Raw genomic sequence first — 24,458 nt, forward strand, 5'->3', positions numbered from 1 at the left:
CCTCCTCCTCCCCTTGGCAGTCAGCGGGCGCTCAAGTCACCATGGGAGATGTAGTTCTCCCGCTCCCTTGCTACCCGTGAGGGGATTTAAATCCCCCCCCCCACCACCACCACCACCTTTTCCTCTCACACACCGCCCTCCTCCTCCTTCTAACGGCGCGCGCGTTACGGTTGCTCTCCTACCACCCCACACCCCCCCCGCGCGACCCCCCCCCCGCCGCCGCCGCCGCAGCTGGGTGGGTGTGTGTGTGTGTGCGTGTTGTGTGTGAGCGCGAGGCGGTTTGTCGTTTTTTTTTTTCGCCTTCGGCTGCGGACGCGGCGAGATGGCTACGCTCGCTGAGGGAAAGGTCAGCACCTCTCGTCCCCCCGTCCCCCCTTGTCCGTTTCTCTCTCTGGCGGGTTGGCTTCCCCCCCCCCCCCCTTTCGTCTTTGGGGGTGGGGTGGGTGGGTGGGGGGAAAGAAAAAAAAAGGGGACCGATTCGTAGTTATAAGGGGTGTTATAATGTGAATTACAGCTCCCCCCCCCCCGCCGCCGCCGCCCTTCTCCCCCCTCACCCCGGTTGCCTTTTTTCTTACAGGTTTTGTCTTCTATGTCGTCGTCCTGTTTCCACTATCCTTTTTATTTTTAATGCCAAACTCGGCCAATAAAAGGGGTAGCTGTCAGTAGCCCAGAAACAGAATGTGGGGAGCAAAAGGAGCCTCATGTGGATGAGGCAAACTGCTCTCTTTTGAGGATAGGGTAATAATAATAATAATACCTTCGGGATTGGGCGGCCTATAAATTTAAATAATAATAATAATAATAATAATAATAATAATAATAAGGTCCCTGGGTGGGGCCCGACTAGTAACCAATGCCAAATCCGGCGAAACAACTGGCCGCTGAGATACAATTGTATAATAATAATAATAATAATAATAATAATAATAATAATAATAATAATTAGGCCCCTGGGTGAGGCCTGACTAGTAACCAATGCCAAATCTGGCAAAACAACTGGCCGCTGAGATACAATTGTATAATAATAATAATAATAATAATAAGAAGAAGAAGAAGAAGAAGGTCCCTGGGTGGGGCCCGACTAGTAACCAATGCCAAAACCGGCGAAACAACTGGCCGCTGAGATACAATTGTACAATAATAATTAATAATAATAATAATAATAATAATAATAATAATTAGGCCCCTGGGTGGGGCCCAACTAGTAACCAATGCCAAATCCGGCGAAACAACTGGCCGCTGTGATACAATTGTATAATAATAATTAATAATAATAATAATAATAATAATAATAATAATAATTAGGCCCCTGGGTGGGGCCCGACTAGTAACCAATGCCAAATCCGGCGAAACAACTGGCCGCTGTGATACAATTGTATAATAATAATTAATAATAATAATAATAATAATAATAAGTCACCGAAAATCAGATGGTCAAGATCTTGTGGGATTTCCGCATACAAACCGACAAAATACTGGCGCATAATACACCAGACATCACACTGGTTGAGAAAAACAAGGTGACAATCATAGACATCGCAATACCAGGTGATAGCAGGGTCGCCGAGAAGGAACATGAAAAAATCACAAGATACCAGGACTTAAAAATCGAAATTCAACGACTATGGCACAAACCAGCAGTGGTAATTCCAGTGGTAATTGGCACACTGGGTGCTATTCCAAAAGCACTGGAATTACATTTGAAACAGTTAAAAATTGACAAAATCACCATCAGTCAAATGCAAAAAAGGCGCACTGCTTGGATCTGCACGCATATTACGAAAATACGTTACGACGTCCTAGGCCCCTGGGTGGGGCCCGACTAGTAGCCAATGCCAAATCCGGCGAAACAACTGGCCGCTATGATACAATTGTATAATAATAATAATAATAATAATAATAATAATAATAATAATAATACCTTCCCCTTTCTTCCCAGCGAGGCTATTGAAAGTCATGCTGAATTGAGGAAAGAAACCCTGCCATAATCTTGGGGTGGGTTAGTGTTTCGGTGTGGGGTATAACCTCTTAAAATATCATGTCTACTCCTGAAGGGAGAGCTTGATGGAAATTGACCTGTTTTCTTTAATCTGCATGTTTACAGAGATACATGAAATGGGGCAGGAAGAAGATATATATGTACCCTAGGCAAGGTGTTCAACTTCCAGCTGTTATCTAGAATGTCAGATCTAAGGCTAAGTTCCCTCAATGGGCTTTGCTAAAATATGTTTGGCAAGTGGTTTTTTTGGTTCGTTGTAAACAGCTGGGGTTGGGTTTTCTTCTAGGAATGTAAACCATATAGTGCTAATTTTACTTTAGCTTTATTGTTGTTTTAATATAGATTAAATAGATCCATCTGGTTTAAAATATCATGTCTACTCCTGAAGGGAGAGCTGAATGGAAATTGACCTGTTTTCTTTAATCTGCCTGTTTACAGAGATACATGAAATGCGGCAGGAAGAAGATGTATATATATATACCCTTCCAGCTGTTATCTAGAATGTCAGATCTTCTTCAAATTATATCAGGGTGATGTAGATAAAACGTAGGACATGGAGGACGTCCTTGGTGCTCTCTGAGCTTGGTTGTTTTCTTGCATATGTTTCATTCCCCAAACTGATGTTACCTATTTTGGATAAGGAAATGTCTGCAAAAAAACTCAACCAAGCTCAGAGAAGGACTCCTCATTTTCAAATATCACCTACAAATATTCTCTTCTATCGAAACATGGTACAGTATACCTCTCAAGCTCTTTGTAAGAAAACTAACCAATGGCTTAGTTCACACACTTATCCATGGTTAACTGAATCAGAGTTTACCCCATTAACCCATTTTGAGGCTGAAGTAACAGGTGAAACCACGATGTAACTACATAGGCTAAGTTCCCTCAATGGGCTTTGCTAAAATATGTTTGGCAAGTGGTTTTTTTGGTACGTTGTAAACAGCTGGGGTTGGGTATTCTTCTAGGAATGTAAACCATATAGTGCTAATTTTACTTTAGCTTTGTTGTTGTTTTAATATAGATTAAATAGATCCATCTGGTTTAAAAGACTACATATGGCTTTGGTTTAACTGATAATAGGGATTGAACAAATTTCATATCCTTAAAAATTGTAATCAAAAATTACAGCTTGTTTTGAAATGGGTCCTCTCATTTCTAAACTACAAATTTAAAACTAATTTAATGGCCTAATTTAATTATTTTGGCTCTCCCAAAGAGAGAGAAGTAATTCTTTTATGTAGAGATAAAGATCATTTATTTGTCAAGAACTAGCAATTTTTCTCCTACCAATTTTAAATACATATCATTTGCTAACCTGTTTACCTGATAAACACTAACAAAACACATAGTAGGTATATAATGATTTGTACAGGCTATTTTAATAATGGGATGTTTTATTTTTAGGGAACTGGTTATTTCCGTATCAATATGTGAATCGGATATAAATACAAAATGTTGTTATGTTTAATATAGAAATCTGCATGCTAAATTTTATATGAAAAAGTACCCGTAGCATTTGATATCAGTTCCATATTAATTTTACAACATAAGAATCAGTGTGTACCAGTTTTTTTTCAACATGATACTTCAGTTATGTTGTATTTCTAATTCTGTTATTCACAGCCTCATCATTTTCCTTAAGGGAATCATGAACCTACATCAAGTTGTGGATTGAGGGATAGTATTATACTGTTTTAAATATAACAGCAAACTGATCCTGCCTTTTTTCTCAAATCTCTCCTGTTCATTTACCTTTCCTTTCAGTTTTGGGTGTAACATATTGTCTTTAAGAAACATATGACTATTTAACTTGAAAGACAAAATTTACCTATCTTTTATACTATTTCTGACCTTTTTGAAGGCACCACTTATAGAAATACAGAATCAATATTGACTTTGAAGTGATAGTTCTTGTGCAAGTCTTTGGACTATGTTTAACTTCTGAACAGCCTATCATTATGTAATGAGACAAATGTTGAATTCTACCAGTTCTTAGTACTCTGGATATAGAAATGAATAGATAGAAGAAGCCCTGGGTAAAGAATGAGTAGATGTCACTGTATCTTCTGCTCTAATAACACGTACCGGTAAATGCTTGTACATTGTACAGGGTACATTCTCCTTATTTTGCTGTTTCTGTTTCAAAATACTGTAACTTTAAATAAAAATATTCCTTGCTCTTGTTCTACATTTGAAAACTTTGCCCTTACATGAAATTGTTTATTTTCATGCCCTCTTACAACATAAAAACTCTTCCAAGTCACATTTGACTCCTGTTATTTTCAAGAATGTGTCTATTAAGGCTTTGACAATAATCAAAAGTTCATAAAAGATACTTCAAATGACATTAATTTTTCTCTATCTTGAAGTAATTTACAAAATACATTTTTGGTATTTTATCTGCAAATATATATACTAGTATGTTTTTCCCACCTAACACATTTTACATTGCTTTCCTTGTTCAGAGAATAATGAAAAAGCAAATATTTTGTTTCCAAATATATATTAATGACCTTGTAATACAAAAATTCTTTTAGCAATTTAATCTAATTAAGGTTTTAGTGGAGTCTATCTAGAATGCTTTACTCATTCATATTTTATGTTGGGCCTTTCCTCTTTTTCCTATTAAAAGAGCCGAGGTGGCGCAGTGGTTAGGGTGCAGTACTGCAGGCCACTTCAGCTGACTGTTATCTGCAGTTCAGTGGTTCAAATCTCACTGGCTCAAGGTTGACTGTGGGGGCAATTTGCTGACTCAATTTGCTAAAAATTTGTAAACCGCTTAGAGAGGGCTGAAAGCCCCATGAAGCGGTATATAAGTCTAATAAATAAATAATAAATAAATAAATAAATAAATAAAAGAAAACATGTTATTCATTAGATATTTGAGCCATGTTTTATATCTATTAATATTTCCTCATCTATAGTATAAATGAATTTTCACCCTGATTTTATTTTTTATTAATTGGCTAAAGCAACAAAAATGCAAAAAGAAGAAAAGAGAAAGGAATATATTGATAAAATAAACATTACAGGGAAAGTTTGAAAGGAAAATACAATTATAGAATGAAAATGAAAATAGATTATATAAAAAATAAGAAAAAACCATTCCCCACCCTCCCCAATTTTTCCCAATTGCTTTCCCCAAATATTTTTATACCATGGTTTGGACATTTGTGATTGTTGCTCATTTTTATTGTGGATTATTTTAAACAGTTTCTCTTTTTCCTCCGAAGCCATATTTCTATATTTTAGCTTGCCACCTTGGGTAATACATTTTATATAAAGGAAACATTTCTGCTTGAATTTGATATCTCCTTTGATCTTAATGAATTCGTCAATAAGTTCGCATAGCTTTCTTTGGCAGCAATACCAAAGCAATTTACCATTACCTTTTTTCATAATGCTTTGACTTCTTAATCTAGCCTACAGGCCTGGCATTCCAAGTAATAACAAGATCCAACTCTGTTTAGCTTTCTGATATTAGCCACTGCTGGCTAGGTGCTGCCATCTAGCTGGGCCATCCACAGTATGTATTGATGTGGTTTACATATGACTAATTCTAAGAAATTTTGTTTATCATAATTGTTTATTGTTGTTAATTGTAGGACACATGTCTCACTTCAAAGGAAACCAGGGTACACTTATATTCCCAATACATGGGGTTAGAACAATAAATAAAAAGACAAAGAAAATGCATCAAATTAGCAAAAGCAAGGCTTTTTGACATTAAAAATAAAAGAAAAGAGAAAATAATCACCCAAAAGCCCTTCCCAAAAAGTCATACCCTAGACTCATATATAAAATCAAAAAAACATATTACTTCAACTAAGTAGTAAACAATTTACAATGTTGGTATCAGAAATAGAACAACCTCACTCCTTTTGAAGACTTCCCGAAGTGAGTCAGTAGAAAGAATTTGGGGCAAAACATAATGCTGAATGAAATAATTGAGTACTATGAATATATGTGGGAGAAATTATACTTGCCATCTTTAAATATACATTGAAATTGGACTAGAAACTAAAATGGAAACTAGTACAGATCAAATAACAATGTGATATTTCAGGGTGCCGTCTTCAGAGAATAAGCTGGCTTTCAACAAATAGAATTTTTGTTCTGTTTGTCTTCTTTTAGTAATTTAGTCTGGAAAAGGAAATTGACGGTATTTGGTTTTAACATGCCATTGTTAATAAAAATACATTTCATTCAGTTGACGCTATCTGTGTATCGATTACAGAATGCTCTCAGATTGCCTAAGACTAGGAATGAATATAATTTGCTCTCGCCCTTAAATGCCAACTGTCCAGTAAAATGAATCTCTATTGTATTTATTTTTCCACACATCCAGACTTCTACTCCACTCTCAGCATTAGATTAAAGATCCAACTGCTTCCCTCAAAAAGAACAAAAGGGAGGCTAAAGTATAATGATTTTATTGGGAGAAAGACCCCTTAAACCACATCTGAATAAATATGGATAGAATTCCTTTGCTCAGGTGTAATTAAAACAGATGATTCAGATATTTAAATTCCAATGTAATTTAAAAATCCAGAAATTATTATGAAAATAAAAAAGCTCCTTTTTATCTTAGCAACCTTATAAGCTACTTTATGATGGAATGCTTAGATCTTTTATCTCTTCCCCATGTAATTTTGTCAGACAAAATGCTACTGGCAGTAACTGGAAAAATAGGTATTTCTCTGCATTAACTTAGCATTTAAAAGTTAATCCATCCTGTTAATTGAAGTGATTTGTAATTCTAGCATGCTGGAGTTTTAAGAATTTTTAGTAGGAAAATGCCAGATGCAATGTTTTGGAAAATACTGATTTATATATTTGCTCATTCTTATCCTTGTTATATTTGACTTGAAGATATATGATTATTGTTAAGTAAGTCAATTATTTCATAAAAAGGATATTACTCTTTTGATGAAAGTTAAAATCTATCTTCAGTCAGTTCTTGTATGTTTCTTAAAAATTATAATTTCTTTATTTACAGTTACTAACGAGAAGTTTCCCATCATAAAGAATGTTGTAAAAATATAGTATAGTATAGTACTCATATTTCTCATTTGTTTTAACAGAGTTTCTACATGTAAAGTCAGTTTGTGAAAAGAGAAATCAAATTGTCATATTATCCATGATAGATTTTAATTTAAGGTCACATAAGAGTTTGTGTATGAATGTGTGCGTGTGCACATTGCCTGAAGAGAAGGGCTAACCTTCATTGTAAACTGTAAGGGATAAAGGTTTTTAAAAATCCATGGGTGTATGCAAGAATGTAATAGGTAATGATTTAAAAAAAATATTTGTAAAGCAGGGAGAAGGAGGGACACAATAGATCTGAATATGTTGATAAATATATTAAGCCATTTTAATGGAATGAAATCCAGTGCTTAGTTAAGGTCTAAGGTTATAACAACTCACTTTGGGAAGCTATTACCCGGTTGATTTTAATTCAGATACCATACAAATCTCTAAAAAAAACAAGGAAACGTTAGCGTTTTGATCCATGTCTAAATTAAGATCAATTATTCATATATGATTAAGTAACTATTTCCAAGCGTACCTGTTAGGCCAGTTTTCTTTGTTGAAAATCCATATCACCGTAGTTCCTCTTAGGAAGCGTGCGTCGCTGCTTTGAATAGTGTACTACAGTAATCCTCCCAGCCTGCCTCTGTTCGAAAGAGCCCTTTCGCAGGAGACTTCAACCCCCACAATCCCACTCGCGCGCATGCGCCCTAGGCTCACAGTTGTCAAAGTGCTCTTGCCAGAGAGCAATTTCTATTTATCCTATACCAAACCCGAAAGAAGGAAATAGACACACACTGTCCCTACCTTTCATTGATCTTTAAATACAGAACGCTCAAAAGGTAAACCGTTCTGGGCGCCTTTGCCTTGACTGCATTGGGGTTATTTGCATGCAAATGAAGTACGGAGGGGATATTATTATTTTTTCCGTAGTATACTTTGAATTGATACAAATATATTCAGTGGGAGAAAAAGGGGGTGGAGAAATCAGGGGACTCTGGATATTAACCTACAACTGGGTGTTTGGCTACCTGCTTTTTTTGCTTTTAGAGTAACGTCCTTTTTTTTTTCCTGGTTCAGACTTGCCTACATTAACTAAAAGTGGATTTTGACCTTGAGAGGAAAAGGTGTGAATTTTAGTGCAATATGAAGTTCACAGTGGTATTTAAATCAGCTGTTATAGTGTGGCTTATCATCTACATTGGAAGACATATTTTTTAAATTATATCCTTATTTATAGAAATGTTTTCATAAACAAGCATTTTAAAACCTGATGCAGAGTAATATCCCCATCCCCCCCCTTTTGCATGGGATATTTTGTGTGTATTTTGTCTACCCTACAGCTTTTGATAAATTTGATCCGAGTGCAGCTAATAGAAAACTACACAAAGGCTTTGATATTATGGCTTGCTGCAGTGCTGCTTTAAAGGTTTGCCTGCACCCCCCCTACAGCAGCGTCAGAACTGCGTGCAAAGATGCGCTAGTTTACTCCTTTTGGGGGGTTCTGAATTTAGCTTAGAAGACTCTCTATGTGCACCCTTCTGCAACACGTTATTTTTAGCTCGTGTGTAGATCAGTAGTGAAGAGAATTATTTCCGTGAACTATCCTGCTGTGGATTAATAATACCCGTACAATATATGCTGCTGGCTGTTCTTACTTGATTAACTGCCTGTTTGAAGAGGAATGATAAATTTATGAATCCCTGGAACAGGAGAGACGTGAGAAAGAAAATTACTATGTTCCTAATTCTCTTAAGTCCTCTGAGCAGCTGCTGTTATGACGCCTTGATTACTTCTATGCAGTTAAATAGCAAGAAAAAAACAGTGATTTCAACACTGGGTAAAAGAGGAGGGAGGGAGGGAAGGGAGGAAGCGAGGAAGCCAGCAAGCCAGGACACAGGACTAGATTTTGAATGCTGTATTACTAACTAAATCGGTTTATAAAGTTCAGTATGTTAGATGGATGACTGCTTTTAGTCTATTTTACTTTTTCTCATAGCTTTCTTGCTATAAAAGCCAATGAATGTTTTTTTTTTATAATTATTTGTGTATTTATTAAATTTTAAACTGCCCAGTAATAATTTTTGGGGGAAGGATATTAACATGAATGAAAGCAATGATACTTGTATATTTCTGAAAGTCTAGTTATTTACAACGGACGGTATTTTAAATAATATATGCATGCTCTAATCCTGCAATTTTCCTTTGGGTAATCGTTACAGCTGTTGAATATTTTTTTATCAATTTTGAGGGTCCCAGTATTTCAGTATTTTTAAGCCCAAATAAAATATTTCTAAAGACGGGTTAATCGTACGAATGCATTCGTGTTATAAAGGCGTGTAACTGAAATCAGTTAACTTTACTCGCAATCACAACGTTGAATTCTTTAAAATTTACCAATAGATTACATCGTGTTATATTCAAAGGAATAGAGAAGCGAATGGAAAACAAACTAGTTATTAAGCCGGTTTTACCCAAAATGGTTGTTTAAAGCAAGCTAAACTGAATATTTTGTTATGTAGGGTACTTTCCTTCCCTCCCCTCTCCCGTAATTTAAAGAGCAAAATGTCTCGTCGTTTACGCTTTAGATCGCGAATGGTGAACTGTTTCGAATGAGTTGGCTGAACCCTTTTTGTTGATTAATCAAAACGGGTATCCGTCTCCTTTAAAAGTCTATTCATAGGAAAGGGGTGGAGAAGAGTAAAGGCTGCTGTCTTTTTAACCTTGCTGAAGGACGCAGCAGTATTTATTGACGTATGCAAATAACAGGGGAGGAGGAGGAGGAGGAGGAGGAGGGTGGACGGAAAAACAGGAACCAGAATCAGTTTCTCATTGCAGGGCGAGAGCTCTGAGTTCCGGTATCAGAGAAAGAGACGTGGCGAAATTGCTGTATATCTCTGCCCTATAAGCACATTTTTTTCCCTTTGCACTGAAAGGAAGCGAGGCATCGGAAAGGGTGAAGCCTCTTCAAATGTCTTTCTAGAGGCGGCGGGGGCTAATCGCGCCGATTCAAACCGTTTTTTACCCCTAAAGAGAGAGAGGGGGGTGGGTGGGGATTACGTATTAGTAGTACCGCTGTGCCTTGCAGTTTGCGGCGGCTTGATCCTAGCAGCGGAATTTTTAGCCAGGCTAAAAGCAGCTTTATGAATGCTAACGCTCTCTCTCCCCCCCCCTTTTTCTCCTCGTTTCAGCTGCGCAAACCATGCAGGATGATTTACTGATGGACAAAAGCAAAGTCCAGCCTCAGCAGCAGCAGCAGCAGCAGCGGCAGGATCCGAACGCAGCAGAAGCTCCTTCTACCCCCATCACGTCAGAGACACCCAAACCGGAGGACAACCCAGTGACCAGCATCGGCTCAGCAGCGGCTCCTGCCCCAAACAGCAAAGAGAAGATGCAAATGGAGTCCCCCATCTTGCCGGGTTTAAGTTTCCACCAGCCTCAGCAGGAGCCTCCAGCCGCCGGCACGTCCTTGTCTCCCTCCTTCGGAAGCACTTGGTCTACAGGGACCACAAACGCAGTGGAGGATAGCTTTTTCCAAGGGATTACCCCAGTGAATGGGACGATGCTTTTCCAAAATTTCCCCCACCATGTCAACCCCGTTTTTGGAGGCACTTTCTCCCCCCAGATTGGCCTAGCTCAGACTCAGCACCACCAACAGCAGCAGCAAGCACAGCAGCAAGCACAGCAGCAACAGCAGCAAAGGAGGTCGCCGGTCAGCCCTAACCAGGCGCCTTTTGCCCAGAGAAACGCTGCTTACAGCCATCAGCCCATCATGACCAGCAAACCTTCCTCCTCTTCCACCGCCGCCACCTCTTCTCCTTCCAGCTGGAATAACCATCAAAATGCAGCTTGGAGTACGCCTTCCAACCCTTGGGGTGGGCTGCAAGCTGGCAGGGACCCTCGAAGGGCAGTCGGCGTGGGAGTTGGCGTGGGAGTTGGCGTTGGAGTGCCATCCCCACTCAACCCCATCTCACCTCTGAAAAAGCCTTTTTCTACCAATGTTATTGCCCCACCGAAATTTCCCCGGGCGGCTCCTCTAGCTCCAAAATCCTGGATGGAAGACAACGCCTTCAGGACAGACAATGGCAATAATCTGTTGCCTTTTCAGGTAAAGTCCTTTCTTGGTGTGTGCAGAAAAGGGGGAAGGGGAGGAATGGGCAAGAGATATTTTAGCATTTGTCTTATAATTTAATCCTGGGTAAAATTAAATGGGTTTTTTTGTCATTGCAGTTTATGCCAGCATTAGGTCTTTCTTCCTATCATTAAACCTAATGCTTGTAGACAGCATTCGCATATGTTAGGGATCCAAAAACAAATTAGATTATTTCTAGGCTCCTTGTTTCTATTTGATTTTCAGTTTTAAAAATATTTGCATTTTGGTCCTAGCTCTTTTCCTTAATATTATTTGCTTCCCATTTTATGCATTTTAACTACAATAGTGTTCTTCCAAAATGCCAAAGGTTTAGATCTTGTCTGGGTGGTTTCATATTGTAAATTAAATAGTACGACCAAAAATCCAACAACACTTGAGGAATCCGTTTAATTATCCTTTCCACATTAAAGGGCCAATCCCTTTTTGCTTAAAACTGCTCTGCCTCGCTAATGCTGAGAAATGAGGTTCAACAGGATTGTGTTTGCAAAAGTAGGCATATGAATGCAAACAACATGCTGAAATTGCTAAAATGTAATCATCATCATATGTCCAGGGTGTGGATTTAAATAGATTCAGGAAGAGGCTTGGGTGTGCATTGACCTGAATACCATTTACCATTAACAAGATCATGTATAATGGCAATACAGAGATTAAGACACATTAAAATATTTGTGTGGAGTAAACATTTTGATTCTTTCATACTCAATATCGGAGGAAAGATACAATAGGACATGACCTTCACAGCCATATTGCAATGGGGCCTATTTACTAGCTATATAAGCCTTGAAATATTTAAAGCGGCAGTGTCTTGCAATGGTTTTGTTATCTAAGAGGTCAAGACAGATCAATTGCAACAATTGAGACTGAGTAAAATTGAAGCTTTGCAATTTTAATGTAGAATGGAACTTTAGTTGGTATTAAATGTTATCTTAAAGCATGTGGGCCAATTATTCAGTTATCATATCCAAATCAATTTATTAAGATAAAAGCTTTTCTGTATTATAATGTATTTTACCTATAAGCCATTATAAGTAAATGTACAGTTTATTAGATTCTTTATGCAGTGAAATTAACTAATTTTGGTTTTGCACTACACTTTTCAATACATGCAATATAAACTATTATAAAAAATACAATATATTCAGTGGTACAGAATATTAACTTACTAATGCTGTGTCATTTTATTTAGAGAACTGCTGCCTTTAGACCTCCATTTGATACTTCACTCTGTTTGAACAAAATAGTTAATAATTTTTATTGGTTCTGCAGTGTTAAGGGAGGGGCATATTTCTGGTACTTAGTATTTCACTCTTAAAACTAAAGGATAGATAAATCCAGACAGAGATGTTTTAAACTCTTGCTATTTTTTACAATTGTATTCCAATGTTGCATTCTAAAATTCATAATTACAGTAAGATAGTCCTCAATGTATGACCACAATTAAGCCCAAAATGTATGTTGCTAACTGAGACATTTGTTATGTGAGTTGTCCCATTTTACAATCTTATATGCTGGTTGTTAAGCAAATCTCTGCAGTTAAATTAGTAACCCAGTTAAGTGAATTTGACTTCCCCATTAACTCTGCTTGTGAGAAAATCACATGACCTTGGGACATTGCAACCGTCATAAATATGAATCAGTTGCCCGGCAGGTAAATTTTGATCACATGAGGTTGCTGCAATGGTCATAGGTGTGACAAAAGGTCACGTCCCTTTTTTCAGTGCCATTGTAACTTTGAATGGACTGTTGTGAGTCAAGGACTACTTGTATATGCTTCTTAATATATGAAATGATAAAATAATTATGTGAATATATTTAGAGAAATGTTAGTAAACCTTACAGTTAAAAAGATATAAACTAATAAAAACTAAAAGAACCAAAAAGGAAATGCAGGAAAAATATAGAATAGAAAAATAGAAAAAATATAGTAAAAAGAAAAGATATATAAAGAAATGACTTTCCCCTTCATCATAAATATGCACAATTTTAGTAACTTATAGTTGCCTCTTAAAATTCAACAAATGTCTTTTTTCCCCTTATGTCCCTTATAATAAACAGATCCTTAAAGCCTCTTCATTCAGTCCTTATTAACAAAGGTCTATTAAGAGTTACCAGAGAGAGTAACATATGTATTTTAACCTTGATCAGACAATCCAACTTTATATTCCTTCCTTTTAGTTTTAACAATCTCAATCTTTAATCCCTTCAAATGCAGTCCTGGAATTTGATTTTTTTTTAGTAATTTCTTTGTGCATTTTTACAAATCTCTTCAAAACTTTTAATAAATGTCTCTTGTAATTCTAATATGGAATTGTTATTCAGGTCATTCTTTTGATTTTTTATTTGTATATCCCTTTTAATTAGGACATCAATTGGTTTCATTTGTATACCCTGTATATCTTTTTCCTTATTGTCCAGTAAAACTTGTTCTTCTTTCATATCATCCTTTAAACATTCAATAATGGGAGACAGATTTAAAATTAAGTTCTGGGTCCATTGCTCATAAATATTCTCTGGTTAAAGTATTCTGCTTCATTCTTTATCAGTAATTCACATTTAAGTGTGAATTTAATTGTAATCTTTAGTTCTTTCTGGTTCCCTCTAGTGTCCAATGTTCAATGTCCCAGTTATCTTTAAGAATTCAAAAGAAAAGTATTTTCCCATGCAAAGGGTTTTATAATTAATTTCAAAATCTTTTTTCAAATCCCTCCAGACCCTTACTCCATTTGTAATTTTCCAAAATTAATATTATAATTACTCTTTTGCTGTTTATTCCAAAAATGATTTTTTTAAAGTCCTTAAAGTAATTTCTTTTGCTAAAGTCTAAAAAAACCTTTGTCAATTCAAAGGTTCCTAATATCTAAAGAGTAATTAACAAGCAATTCCCAATCATGATTAGAAATGGCTCTGACTGCAGTTTAGGCAGACTATTTAATTCACCAGATACCACTGTCTTCTGGTCTCTTCATAAGGAGCCTGAATCTTCCCCCTGTTTAAAGAATAATTTTGAAGAGCTGTTGTGCTCGCCGGCTCTTTGTTCTACTGTAGTTGTAGATTCTGCTTTTAGTAGAGCCATCTTCAGTTCACCATTTCTTCCTCTGAAGACTCAATATATGCATCTAACAATATACAACATATTGGCATTTGGAAGCATTTATGCTAAGATAGATAAAAAGCATTGGTATTCTAAATTATATTGTTGGTATAAGGTAAGGTATAGCACTTTCCTGAACAGCCTTCCATCCAAGGTCAGTAAAATGAGGACTCAGATTGTTGTGGGCAATATGGTGATTCTGTAAACTGCTTAGAGAGGACAGTAAAGCACCATGAAGCGGTATATAAGTCTGCTATTGCTGTAAAGCAGGGGTGTCAAACTCACGTCACAGCAATGTCACGTGACATATCAGAACTTTTTTTCCCCCTTGGCTAACCGGGTGTGCTCAGCATGCGACGTATCCAGCCCATGGGCTGGGAGTTTGACAGCCCTGCTATAGTGTGCTTTGGAATATAAGCCCCAAACTGAAGGAATTTATGATAAAAAGAATGCAAAAATAACCCACACTCCTTTTTTTTAGGAACTAAATGCTACATTTAACTAAAAGCAAACTTACTTTTCAGAGATTTTCAAGTGAACATATATTTGTAATAGAAGGAATGGATACTGTAGGTTTATTATGGAAGATTATTTCCTTTCGCCCTTTCTTTCTACCCTGCCAAAGAATTATTTTCTAATGAGTTTGTCTTCTAACAGCAGCTGATATTTGTTCTTTTGATATTACTGTAGAAACAGGACCATTGTGTTTTTGCCAAACCATATACTTAGATTTTTCAAGATTAGGATGTATGTTATCTTCAAAACTACATTTCTGTTGATTTTTTCCTTTTATAATTATTTGAAGTATTTGGTTATTTCTTGCTTATTCTAAACGTCCCAATATTTTTCACTGACAATTTGGCCGTTTTTTGGAAGAACATTTCATTTTGAACACATGCTCCACACAGAATCTAATGATCATGAATGTTTTGTATACTGAATATAAATTCAGAGAAGCTGTATATTTATTTAGTAGTTGTTTAGTTGTCATTTCTATTTCTCTGACAATCCAAGAAACCATGGTTCTGAAATTTGGACGTGAGAATATTTTATCAAAGTTTTTTGGTTTTATTGTTGTAAGCCCTTACAATTGAAAATTAAGATTTAATAGTAGGGCTCCTTGACCTGAGAGCTTTGAGTACTGTTAAGAACGGTTCCACCACAAAACCGCGGACGACAAAATCGCGCTCGACGAAAGCGCGTACGTGACATCATCACAGCGCGACGAAAACATCGCGCTGTGATCGATAAATGTAAAAATAAAGCAAAAACCTTACCCTAACCCCCCCAAACCTAACCCTAAACCTAACCCTAAACCTAACCCTTAACCTAACCCTAAATCTAACCCTAAACCTAACCCTTAACGTAACGCTAAACCTAACGCTAACCCTTAACCTAACGCTAAACGTAACCCTAACGCTCTTAACCTAACCCTAACCCTAAACCTAACCCTTACCTTTATGTGAATTGGCTTGCTTTAATTTTATTTTTATTTCAATTTTTAATTTTTTTCATCGCGCTGTGATGACGTCAAATGCGCGCTTTCGTCGAGCGCGCTTTTGTGGACCGCGGTTTTGACGGGTCACGGTTAAGAACACCTAATGTTACAATGATTGTTTTCAGTATATGATCAACATTTTGAAAGAACAATTAAGCAATTTATTACTGCTTTTTGGTGCTGTCTGGGAATATATAATTTTAAACCAGTATGTTGTCTTATAATCATGTTGGAACTGTAAACATTTTTACACTTTGTGAAATTAGTAGTTTGGTAAGATATAAAGAATACATTTTTACCTACTGTAAGATGTGTAACTTTTTAAAAGACACAAAATTGTCAATATGTGACAATATCATGTCACATACCTATTGCACTATCATCCAAACCGTCGAAAGAAATAAGAGCATGTAAAAATACAGAAAAACTTCTTCCATTAATTCTGGACATTAATTACTTAATTAATTAATGTACTATATTTAATCACCGCTGCGTAATATGCATGTAGATCAGTTCAGTCTTAGAAAGCAAGTCGTTCTTGTTACAGATATGCATGAGGGAATAAGTGGCATACTTGAAAAAAGACGATCTACTCTGTACATCTATTTATATAATGTGCTCTTAAGGGGTAGAATGTACAAAATATTTTAATTTATCAGCTGTAAGCACTAAGGAACATTTTATCGACATTATTCAAATTATCTGTTATATAGCTTGTTTCTTCTTTAATATCAAACTATTATTTGGCTGGTCCGAAAGTAGTGGGTTACCAGAAATTATTACTGTTAGTTTCACTAACCCTTCTAAGTTCCACCCCACTGCTAACCTTGACTGGTCTTAAAAAAGAGCCAAGGTGGCGCAGTGGTTAAATGCAGCACTGCAGGCTACTGCTAGATCAGCAGGTCAGCGGTTCAAATCTCACCGGCTCAGGGTTGACTCAGCCTTCCATCCTTCCGAGGTGGGTAAAATGAGGACCCAGATTGTTGGGGGCAATATGCTGACTCTCTGTAAACCGCTTAGAGAGGCCTGAAAGCCCTATGAAGCGGTATATAAGTCTACTGCTATTGCTATTGCTATTTCTCATTTTTCTCATCTTATTTAATTGTGTTTAAGTCCCAGCTTGCTTAATAGTTAGTCTACAAGATAGCATTGTTCTATTGTTGCTTATGGAAGATCCTGCTTGAGTTATTAGCAGGATATCCTGGAACTTAAGACGCCTTTTGCAACAACACATAAATTCAGTTCTCTTCTATAGATTTTTGAAAAATGGTGGAAGCCATATATTAACTTTTCAAAAATAGGTAATAATTTTTTTTACTTTGAGCATTCTTCAGTTTCTTTGATTAGACTCACAAGGGAACAGTTCAAAAATCTTCGACAGTATACAAAATCCAAAACTTATAGGATAACAGTTTGCTTTTGTTATATAGAAGTGGGATTAACATCTTTAGGTTATATTACTTCTTCAATCATATTCTCCTAGTAATAAGTGTTATATGTTCCATATATATTATGTTCAACAATTGATTCTAACATCAAAATATCCTTTGATAGTTGCTGGCAATTGTTGAAAGTGATGGGATGATCTACATTAGAGCCAAGGTGGCGCAGTGGTTAAATGCAGCACTGCAGGCTACTGCTAGATCAGCAGTTCAGCGGTTCAAATCTCACCGGCTCAGGGTTGACTCAGCCTTCCATCCTTCCGAGGTGGGTAAAATGAGGACCCAGATTGTTGGGGGCAATATGCTGACTCTCTGTAAACCGCTTAGAGAGGGCTGAAAGCCCTATGAAGCGGTATATAAGTCTACTGCTATTGCTATTGCTATTGCTACATCACTTACTTGAAAATATATATTGTATTCTCCTAGGCGCTGCTTGGAGTATCCAAGCATGGGTTAACTTCAGCTTGCTGCCCAAGGACTGAGTTTAAGTTTCTTGTAGCTCCGCCTCTTGCTCCCCTCAGAGGCTCAGTTTTAAAAAACTCAGTCGCCCTACAGGACATTTTTGGGGGGAGATCCAGTCCTTGTGCAGCAGGCTGGACCCTCTAGGTAGTGTAGTGTAGCTCCTTAAATTTAATTTTGTGTGTTTTTGGGGTGGGGTGCCCAGCTAAAGGGAAACACCCCAGGGTTAAGAAGGCCTCTAAGGCAGCTGAAAAAATGGCTGAAAGACGCCAGAAGGCCCTTGAGAAACAGTTCCAGAAGGCCCAGTCAGCGCAGCAGCAGCAGCCAGTAGCCCCCACACCCAGGTAGGAGGGGGCAGGACCTCCCCTCCCCCTCCCAGCGAGAGGGATACCCCTCTCTGCCAGCTGAGGAGGATTTCTGGTTCTCTCCCAACCCATCCAGGGCTTCTCTTGGGTCCCCCTGCCATTCCCTGGCTGAGGATTCCCTTGAGGAGTGGACTCCCTTGCTGGGGAGGAGTCCCTGGCCCCTTCTGAGGCCGGACCAGACCTCCCTCAGATTCAGGAATCTCAATTGTCAAAGGCCATGCAAGTTGTGGTGGCACGTGCTATCTCACAGGGCATTTCTGATGGCATTCAGCAGTTGGCCTCTAAATTGCCTATTGCCACTGCTAATCCCAGCAAGAGTCGAACTGTAAGATCTCAGGAACCTCCAGCTAGGGAGGCTTCCCCGACTCCCACTGGGATCAGTGAGGTGTCCAATGGAGAGAAGGCGGAGTAGGATGCTCCGGACCTCTCAGAGGACGAAAATCCCGCACCTGAGCCACCTGCGAACTCAGGCCTCTTTAAGCCCTCCATGTTCAGGGCTATCCTTACCAAGGATTGAGCCGTGGCCCCCCAAAAGGGTCTCCCAGCTCCGGCAGATAAGCCCTCCTCTGATCAGGGGTCCAAGGAGGCAATTGGACTGCAAGATCCAGGCGCGGGACTATTTAAGGAGGTTCCCCCACCCCTGGATCTGGTTCCTGCTCCACAGCTGTTTCTGGACATCATACAGCGCCAATGGGCCCAACCGGGCTCCATGGCAAACCCCAGTGGGACAGATAAGAAGCTTTACACCATGGAGGGTCCCCTGGAGGAACTGTTGAAGCTCCCTCAAGTGGATGACCCCATTGTTTCTCTCACTTCTAATTCTGCTCTCCCAGCAGACTTACTGGAAGGCCTAACAGCAGAGGACAAGAGGGCGGCGACAGCTTCCCACAAGACTCACCTGGCCACTGCATGGGCCATGATGGCTTCCTCTTCCTCTTCGTACTTTAGCAAGGCAGCACTGTTCTGGCTCCACAAGCTGTTGTCCGGCTTCTCAGCAGGGGATACTAGGGCGAGGCAGGATGTTAATAATATAATAGCGGCCGTTGAGTACTCGGCTGACGCCTCACTCAGTGCCACTAAACTCTTTTCCAGAGCCCTTGCCTCTAATGTAACTTCGCACCATCTGATGTGGCTCCGCCACTGGCAGGCGGATGTGAAGGCGAAGTGGAAGCTCGCTTCCGCTATCTTCAAAGGGGGAAAGCTGTTTGGGGAGGCCTTGGACTCCTTTTTAATCGAATCCAAGGATAAACGTAAGATCTTGCCTGCGGTCACCAGAAACCGGACCATAGGGGTCAGCCCTTTTGCAGACAGTCCTTTCGGAGTGCAGAGCCCTCCACCTCTGCTGTGGGATCCAGTCGGCCTTACGCCCAATGCCAAGATTATCCCCAGGATAAACCCTCCTATAGGGACAAGAACAGACAACAGGGCAACCGTAGACCATTCCACGGGGGTTTTTTCCAACCGCTCCTTTCGGAAGACAAAGTGACCATCACTGGGACCCTCCCATAGGCGGCCGCCTCCAACTTTATGCTGCCCAGTGGGAGGAGACCACGACGGACACTTGGATTCTGAATACAGTCTGTCACAGGTTGACCATGGAATTCCTCTCCTTCCTCCCAAGGACCTTTGTCCGTTGTCCCACTCCCAGGTTGGCCCACAAGTTCCAGCTCTAGATAATGGCGATAGAAAGGGTTCCCAGGGGAGAGGAAGGCAAGGGGTTCTATTCCATCCTGTTTCTGGTCCCCAAATCCTCCGGGGGAGTAAGGGCAATACTGGACCTCAAGAAACTCAACAAGCATCTGGCGTACAAGCGCTTCAAGATGCAGTCCCTTCAGACCATTCTGGGCTGCGTCAGGCAGGACGATCTCTTGACCTCTATAGACCTGAAGGAGGCGTACCTGCACATTCCAATCCATCCAGTACATCACAAGTTCCTGAGGTTCCAGTTTGCCAACCAACACTTCCAGTACAGAGCGCTTCCCTTCGGCCTCTCATTGGCCCCGCAAACCTTCACCAAACTACTAGCTGCCATTGCTGCGCATCTCCGATCTCTCCCAGTAAGACTGGAATGTTACCTGGACGACATCCTCATCCACTCGTCATCCACGGGGCAGGCCCAGAGGGATCTCAACATCACCATCCAAGTCCTGCAACACCATGGGTTCTCAGTCAACCTCACCAAGAGCCATCTGACCCCAACTTCCAACATCTCGGCATGGTGATCAACTCCAGAGACTGCAAGGTCTTCCTCATGCAGGTGAGAGTGGACAGCATCAGGTCCCTCGTGAGGACAATCTGTTCAATGGGGTCAATGTCTGTTGTCTCCCTCTCCCAGCTGCTGGGGAAACAGGTGTCATGCATCTCAGTGGTTCCGTGGCCACGACTGCATACGTGAGAACTCCAGTGGTTCCTACTGCCGCTCCAAAGACGCAAGGCCAGCAACTCCAGGAGGGTGGTGCATCTTCCTCCGAAGGTACTACGCTCTCTCAGGTGGTGGCAGACGGACGCCCTCGACGCCAGCCTCTTCCGTTGGGGCGCTCACCTCCAGACTCAGATTGTCCAGGGCAGGTGGTTGCAGGCGGAGCTCGGCCACAACATAAACTGGCTGGAGCTCCGGGCCACCAGACTAGCCTTATGCCACTTCCACCGTTGGGTCAAAGGCCGCGATGTGCTAATTCTAACCGACAACATTGCCACAAAGGCATACATCAACCATCAGGGCGGCATGCGATCTCTGGCCCTGATGACAGAGGCGGATGCTCTGGGCCGTTGGGTGGAGAGGTACCTAACCTCGCTATGGGCGGACCACATATCAGGGGAGGACAACGTGACGGCAGACTGGCTGAACAGAACCACCATCCAGAGCTCATAGTGGCATCTCCACCCAGCGTTACTCCGTCAGCTGTCACAGAGGTTCGGCTTCTCGAAGGTCGACCTCTTCCCAACACGCATCTTCCCCGGTACTTCAACAGATTCCATTGCCCCTGGGCGGAAGGGACAGATGCTCTTCAGTCCTGCTGGCCACTGAGTCTGTTGTATGCTTTACCGCCTCTCCCTCCAATTCCTCTGGTAATCAGGAAAATTCTGACAGAGAGAGCGGAGGTGTTGCTTGTGGCTCCACACTGGCCAAGGAGGTCCTGGTTTGCCGACCTTGTCAGCTTGTCAGTGACTCAGCATTGGCGCATACCTCAGGAACAGATCTCCCTCAGCCAGGGGGCCGTTCAACATCCAGAGCCCCAGTGGCTACAACTGGCCGCTTGTCACTTGAGGGGGACATTTTGAGGCTCAGCAAATTCTCTGACAAGGACATTCGCACCATTCACGCATCCAGGCGTCCCTCCACTGTCAGGATCTACGAGGCAACTTGGTCATCTTTCTCACACTGGTGTCTGGACAGTCAAGTCATCGCTTCCTCTGCCACCATCCCACAAATCCTGGACTTCCTGCAGGAGGGCTTGGACAAAGGCCTGGCACCCAACACCCTTAGGCGACAAACGGCCGCCTTGGCCATCATCCTGTCCACGGACTCGCAATTGCCACTTAGCAGACATCCACAAGTTCGTAGCTTCCTTAAGGAAGCTACCAACCTCTATCCTCCTACAATCCACAGATATCCGACTTGGGACTTGTTTGTCGTTTTGCAGTCTCTGTCTGCAGCTCCCTTCGAGCTGCTTCAAACTGTTGGTCTGCATCACCTGACTCTAAAGACGGCCTTTCTCATTGCCATCACCTCAGCACGTAGAATTTCCGAGATGGCGGCCCTCTCAGTCAGAGGAGACCTTTGCATCATAGACAGCGTCGTCCTTAGACTGGACCCGGTGTTTCTGCCGAAAGTCAACAGCGTCTTCCATAGAACACAGGAGGTGGTTTTCCCGGACTTTTGCCTGTGTCCCAGACACCCAAGGGAGCACGTGTGGCATAAGCTTGATGTTCGTTGGGCGGTCAGTATCTACATGAAGCGAACAGCTCCTTTCCGCAAGTCGGAGGCGTTTTTTGTGTCCTTCCAACCCGTCTCCACGGGCAAGAAAGTCACCTGTTCCACCATAGGGCGCTGGATAAGAGCATGTATCAAGCTGGCCTACGAACAACAAGCTAGGCCGGTCCCCCCTCACATTACAGCTCACTCAACGAGGAGCGCCGTGACTTCGGCTGCATGGGCCACGCAAGCACCCATTGAAGAGATATGTCGGGCCGCTACGTGGTCCAGCCCATCTCCATTTGTGAAAAATTACAGGCTTGATGTTTTTGCCTCGGCTGAGGCCTCATTTGGGAGAAGAGTTCTACAAAGAATCAGCGCAAACCCCGCGGCCTTGAACAATTCCTCTTCCCTCCCTGGGACGGCATAGCTTTGGCATGTCCCGTGCTTGGACACTCCAAGCAGCACCTAGGAGAATGACCGTTGGCTTACCTAAATGGCCGTTCTCTAGGCGCTGCGGGAGTGTCCAACCCCACCCTGAATGTGTGCTCGCGGGGTCATTTCCATCATTGGGGGACATGGATCATCGCCATATACAGATCACTTGGGACTTATCTTCGTTTTTTAGAACTGAGCCTCTGAGGGGAGCAAGAGGCAGAGCTACAAGAAACTTAAACTCCATCCTTGGGCAGCAAGCTGAAGTTAACCCGTGCTTGGACACTCCCGCAGCGCCTAGAGAACGACCTGAACGGTAAGCCAACGGTCATTCTCACTTATCAATTTTTGTTCAGCAGCCATTGGATGTTATGACAGTGTTGGAAAAGATTACTTACAATCTTTGAACTTATAGCCCATGTGGCATAACTGTAGCCATTTAATTGCAATTTGAGAGCTTAGTAACAGGTATGCATTTACGGTTGCATGATTGCCATTTGTGACCTTCACAGACAGCTTCTGACAAACAAAGTCAATGGGGAAACATGAAGGAAGTTGCAAGTGACAGTCATTCATTTCATTTCATTTTCATTTTATTATATTTATATGCTGCCCTTTTCCCCCGAAGGGGACTCAGGGCGGCTAACAAATCAAATCAGGGAAGGGGGGTACAGACAGAAAATAACAAACGAAACATAACAATACATAATTTAAAAACACACAACAGTCATACCATTCGAGACGGGGGCAACAGCTCTTTAGCCCCAAGCCTGTCGGAACAGCCAGGTTTTAACGGCTTTGCGGAAGGCCTGGAGGGTGGTGAGGGTTCGAATCTCCACGGGGAGTTCGTTCCAAAGGGTCGGAGCAGCCACAGAGAAGGCTCTCCTCCGGGTAGTCGCCAGTCGACACTGGCCGGCGGATGGAATTCGGAGGAGGCCTAATCTGTGGGATCTAATCGGTCTAGTGATTAAGTGCAATGATGTTGCACTTAATCGCAGCTGGAACTCACATTGTAAGTTGGGTGTGATCATGTGATGTTTCACTTAACAATCTCATTACTTATGACAGAATTGCTAGTCCCAATTATGTTTGATAAGTAAGGACCGCCTGTATTGAAATTTGGTTTTCAGAATACCAAGGACCTAATGTAGCATCCAACTTTTATACTGGTTGATTAATTCATTGATTATGTGCCATCCATTTAGTGTCAGCTCTTAACAACTACATAAATGTTCTCCATGATAATCTATATCTAACCTAGTTTTTCAGGTCTCCCATAGTGTTACCCATTGTCACTTTAAGTAAACATATCCATTTTGCTGCCTCTTTCCTTTCACTGCATCAGGGCTTTATATAACACACATGTAATGTGTGCAAAAGATGATAATTGGAATCTAGTCATTTTAAAATGATACTCATCTTCTTGCAATCCAGTTTCCCTTCAAATATATCTGGCATGTGGGCTGACTGAATAAGGGGTGAGTTATAGCTCTTTTGTCTGTTCTATCAGTCCTATGGCTTCTTAACCTGTATTAGGTTTTCCACGAGGGCAGTGATAAGTTGTGGGATTCCCATTTGACATGACTGGTACAATGAATAGCCTTTTTATAATTAGTAATGTACATAGGGACTATTTGGGGGTAGATTTTTTTTTCTTCCTCAGTTACCCAGTGTGCATCAGCAGTAATGTTTCATTTTCCTCAGCTTTCTCTAAAGCCAGCTTGAACAGATGGCATTTTCTTGGATGTTGACATCTAATCCATGCTGGATGATCCGAAGTTTTAGTTTGATAGCATGTGAAATTAAGAATACTTTGCATATTCTCTAAAGTTTCCCTTTTTTGGTATTGGAAAATAGATTGACCTTTCCCAATCTGTTGTCTGCTATGTTATTCTCCAGATTTGCTGACATAGCTTAGTTAGAATCTTGTCTGATTGTTCTTCAGGCTGCATAAACAGAGGGATAGAATCAAGATCACGTGAAGTGTTAATACCACTTTATAAGGCCTTGGTAAGGCCACACTTGGAATACTGCATTCAGTTTTGGTCACCACGATGTAGAAA

At 40.7% G+C, this 24,458-nt stretch overlaps 1 protein-coding gene across 6 annotated transcripts in view; it reads left to right on the forward strand.

Moving 5' to 3' along the window:
• Positions 1-129: 129 nt before the first annotated feature.
• Positions 130-24,458, forward strand: part of CPEB3 (cytoplasmic polyadenylation element binding protein 3) — an 83,331-nt gene continuing 59,002 nt past the window's right edge. For 3 of the 6 annotated variants that reach the window (XM_032232069.1, XM_032232070.1, XM_032232071.1), the window contains exons 1-2: positions 9,904-9,989; positions 10,225-11,141. In XM_032232069.1, coding sequence (XP_032087960.1) covers positions 10,236-11,141 — 906 coding nt within the window. In that variant the 5' untranslated portion in view covers positions 9,904-9,989; positions 10,225-10,235. Of the gene's footprint in view, positions 347-7,578; positions 7,876-9,842; positions 9,990-10,224; positions 11,142-24,458 lie in introns of those variants that run through there. The other 3 variants (XM_032232068.1, XM_032232067.1, XM_032232072.1) reach the window with 3 other exon arrangements.

This window comes from Thamnophis elegans, chromosome 15 (genome assembly GCF_009769535.1).
Source record: "Thamnophis elegans isolate rThaEle1 chromosome 15, rThaEle1.pri, whole genome shotgun sequence".
In the NCBI taxonomy this organism is placed as follows: domain Eukaryota; kingdom Metazoa; phylum Chordata; class Lepidosauria; order Squamata; family Colubridae; genus Thamnophis; species Thamnophis elegans.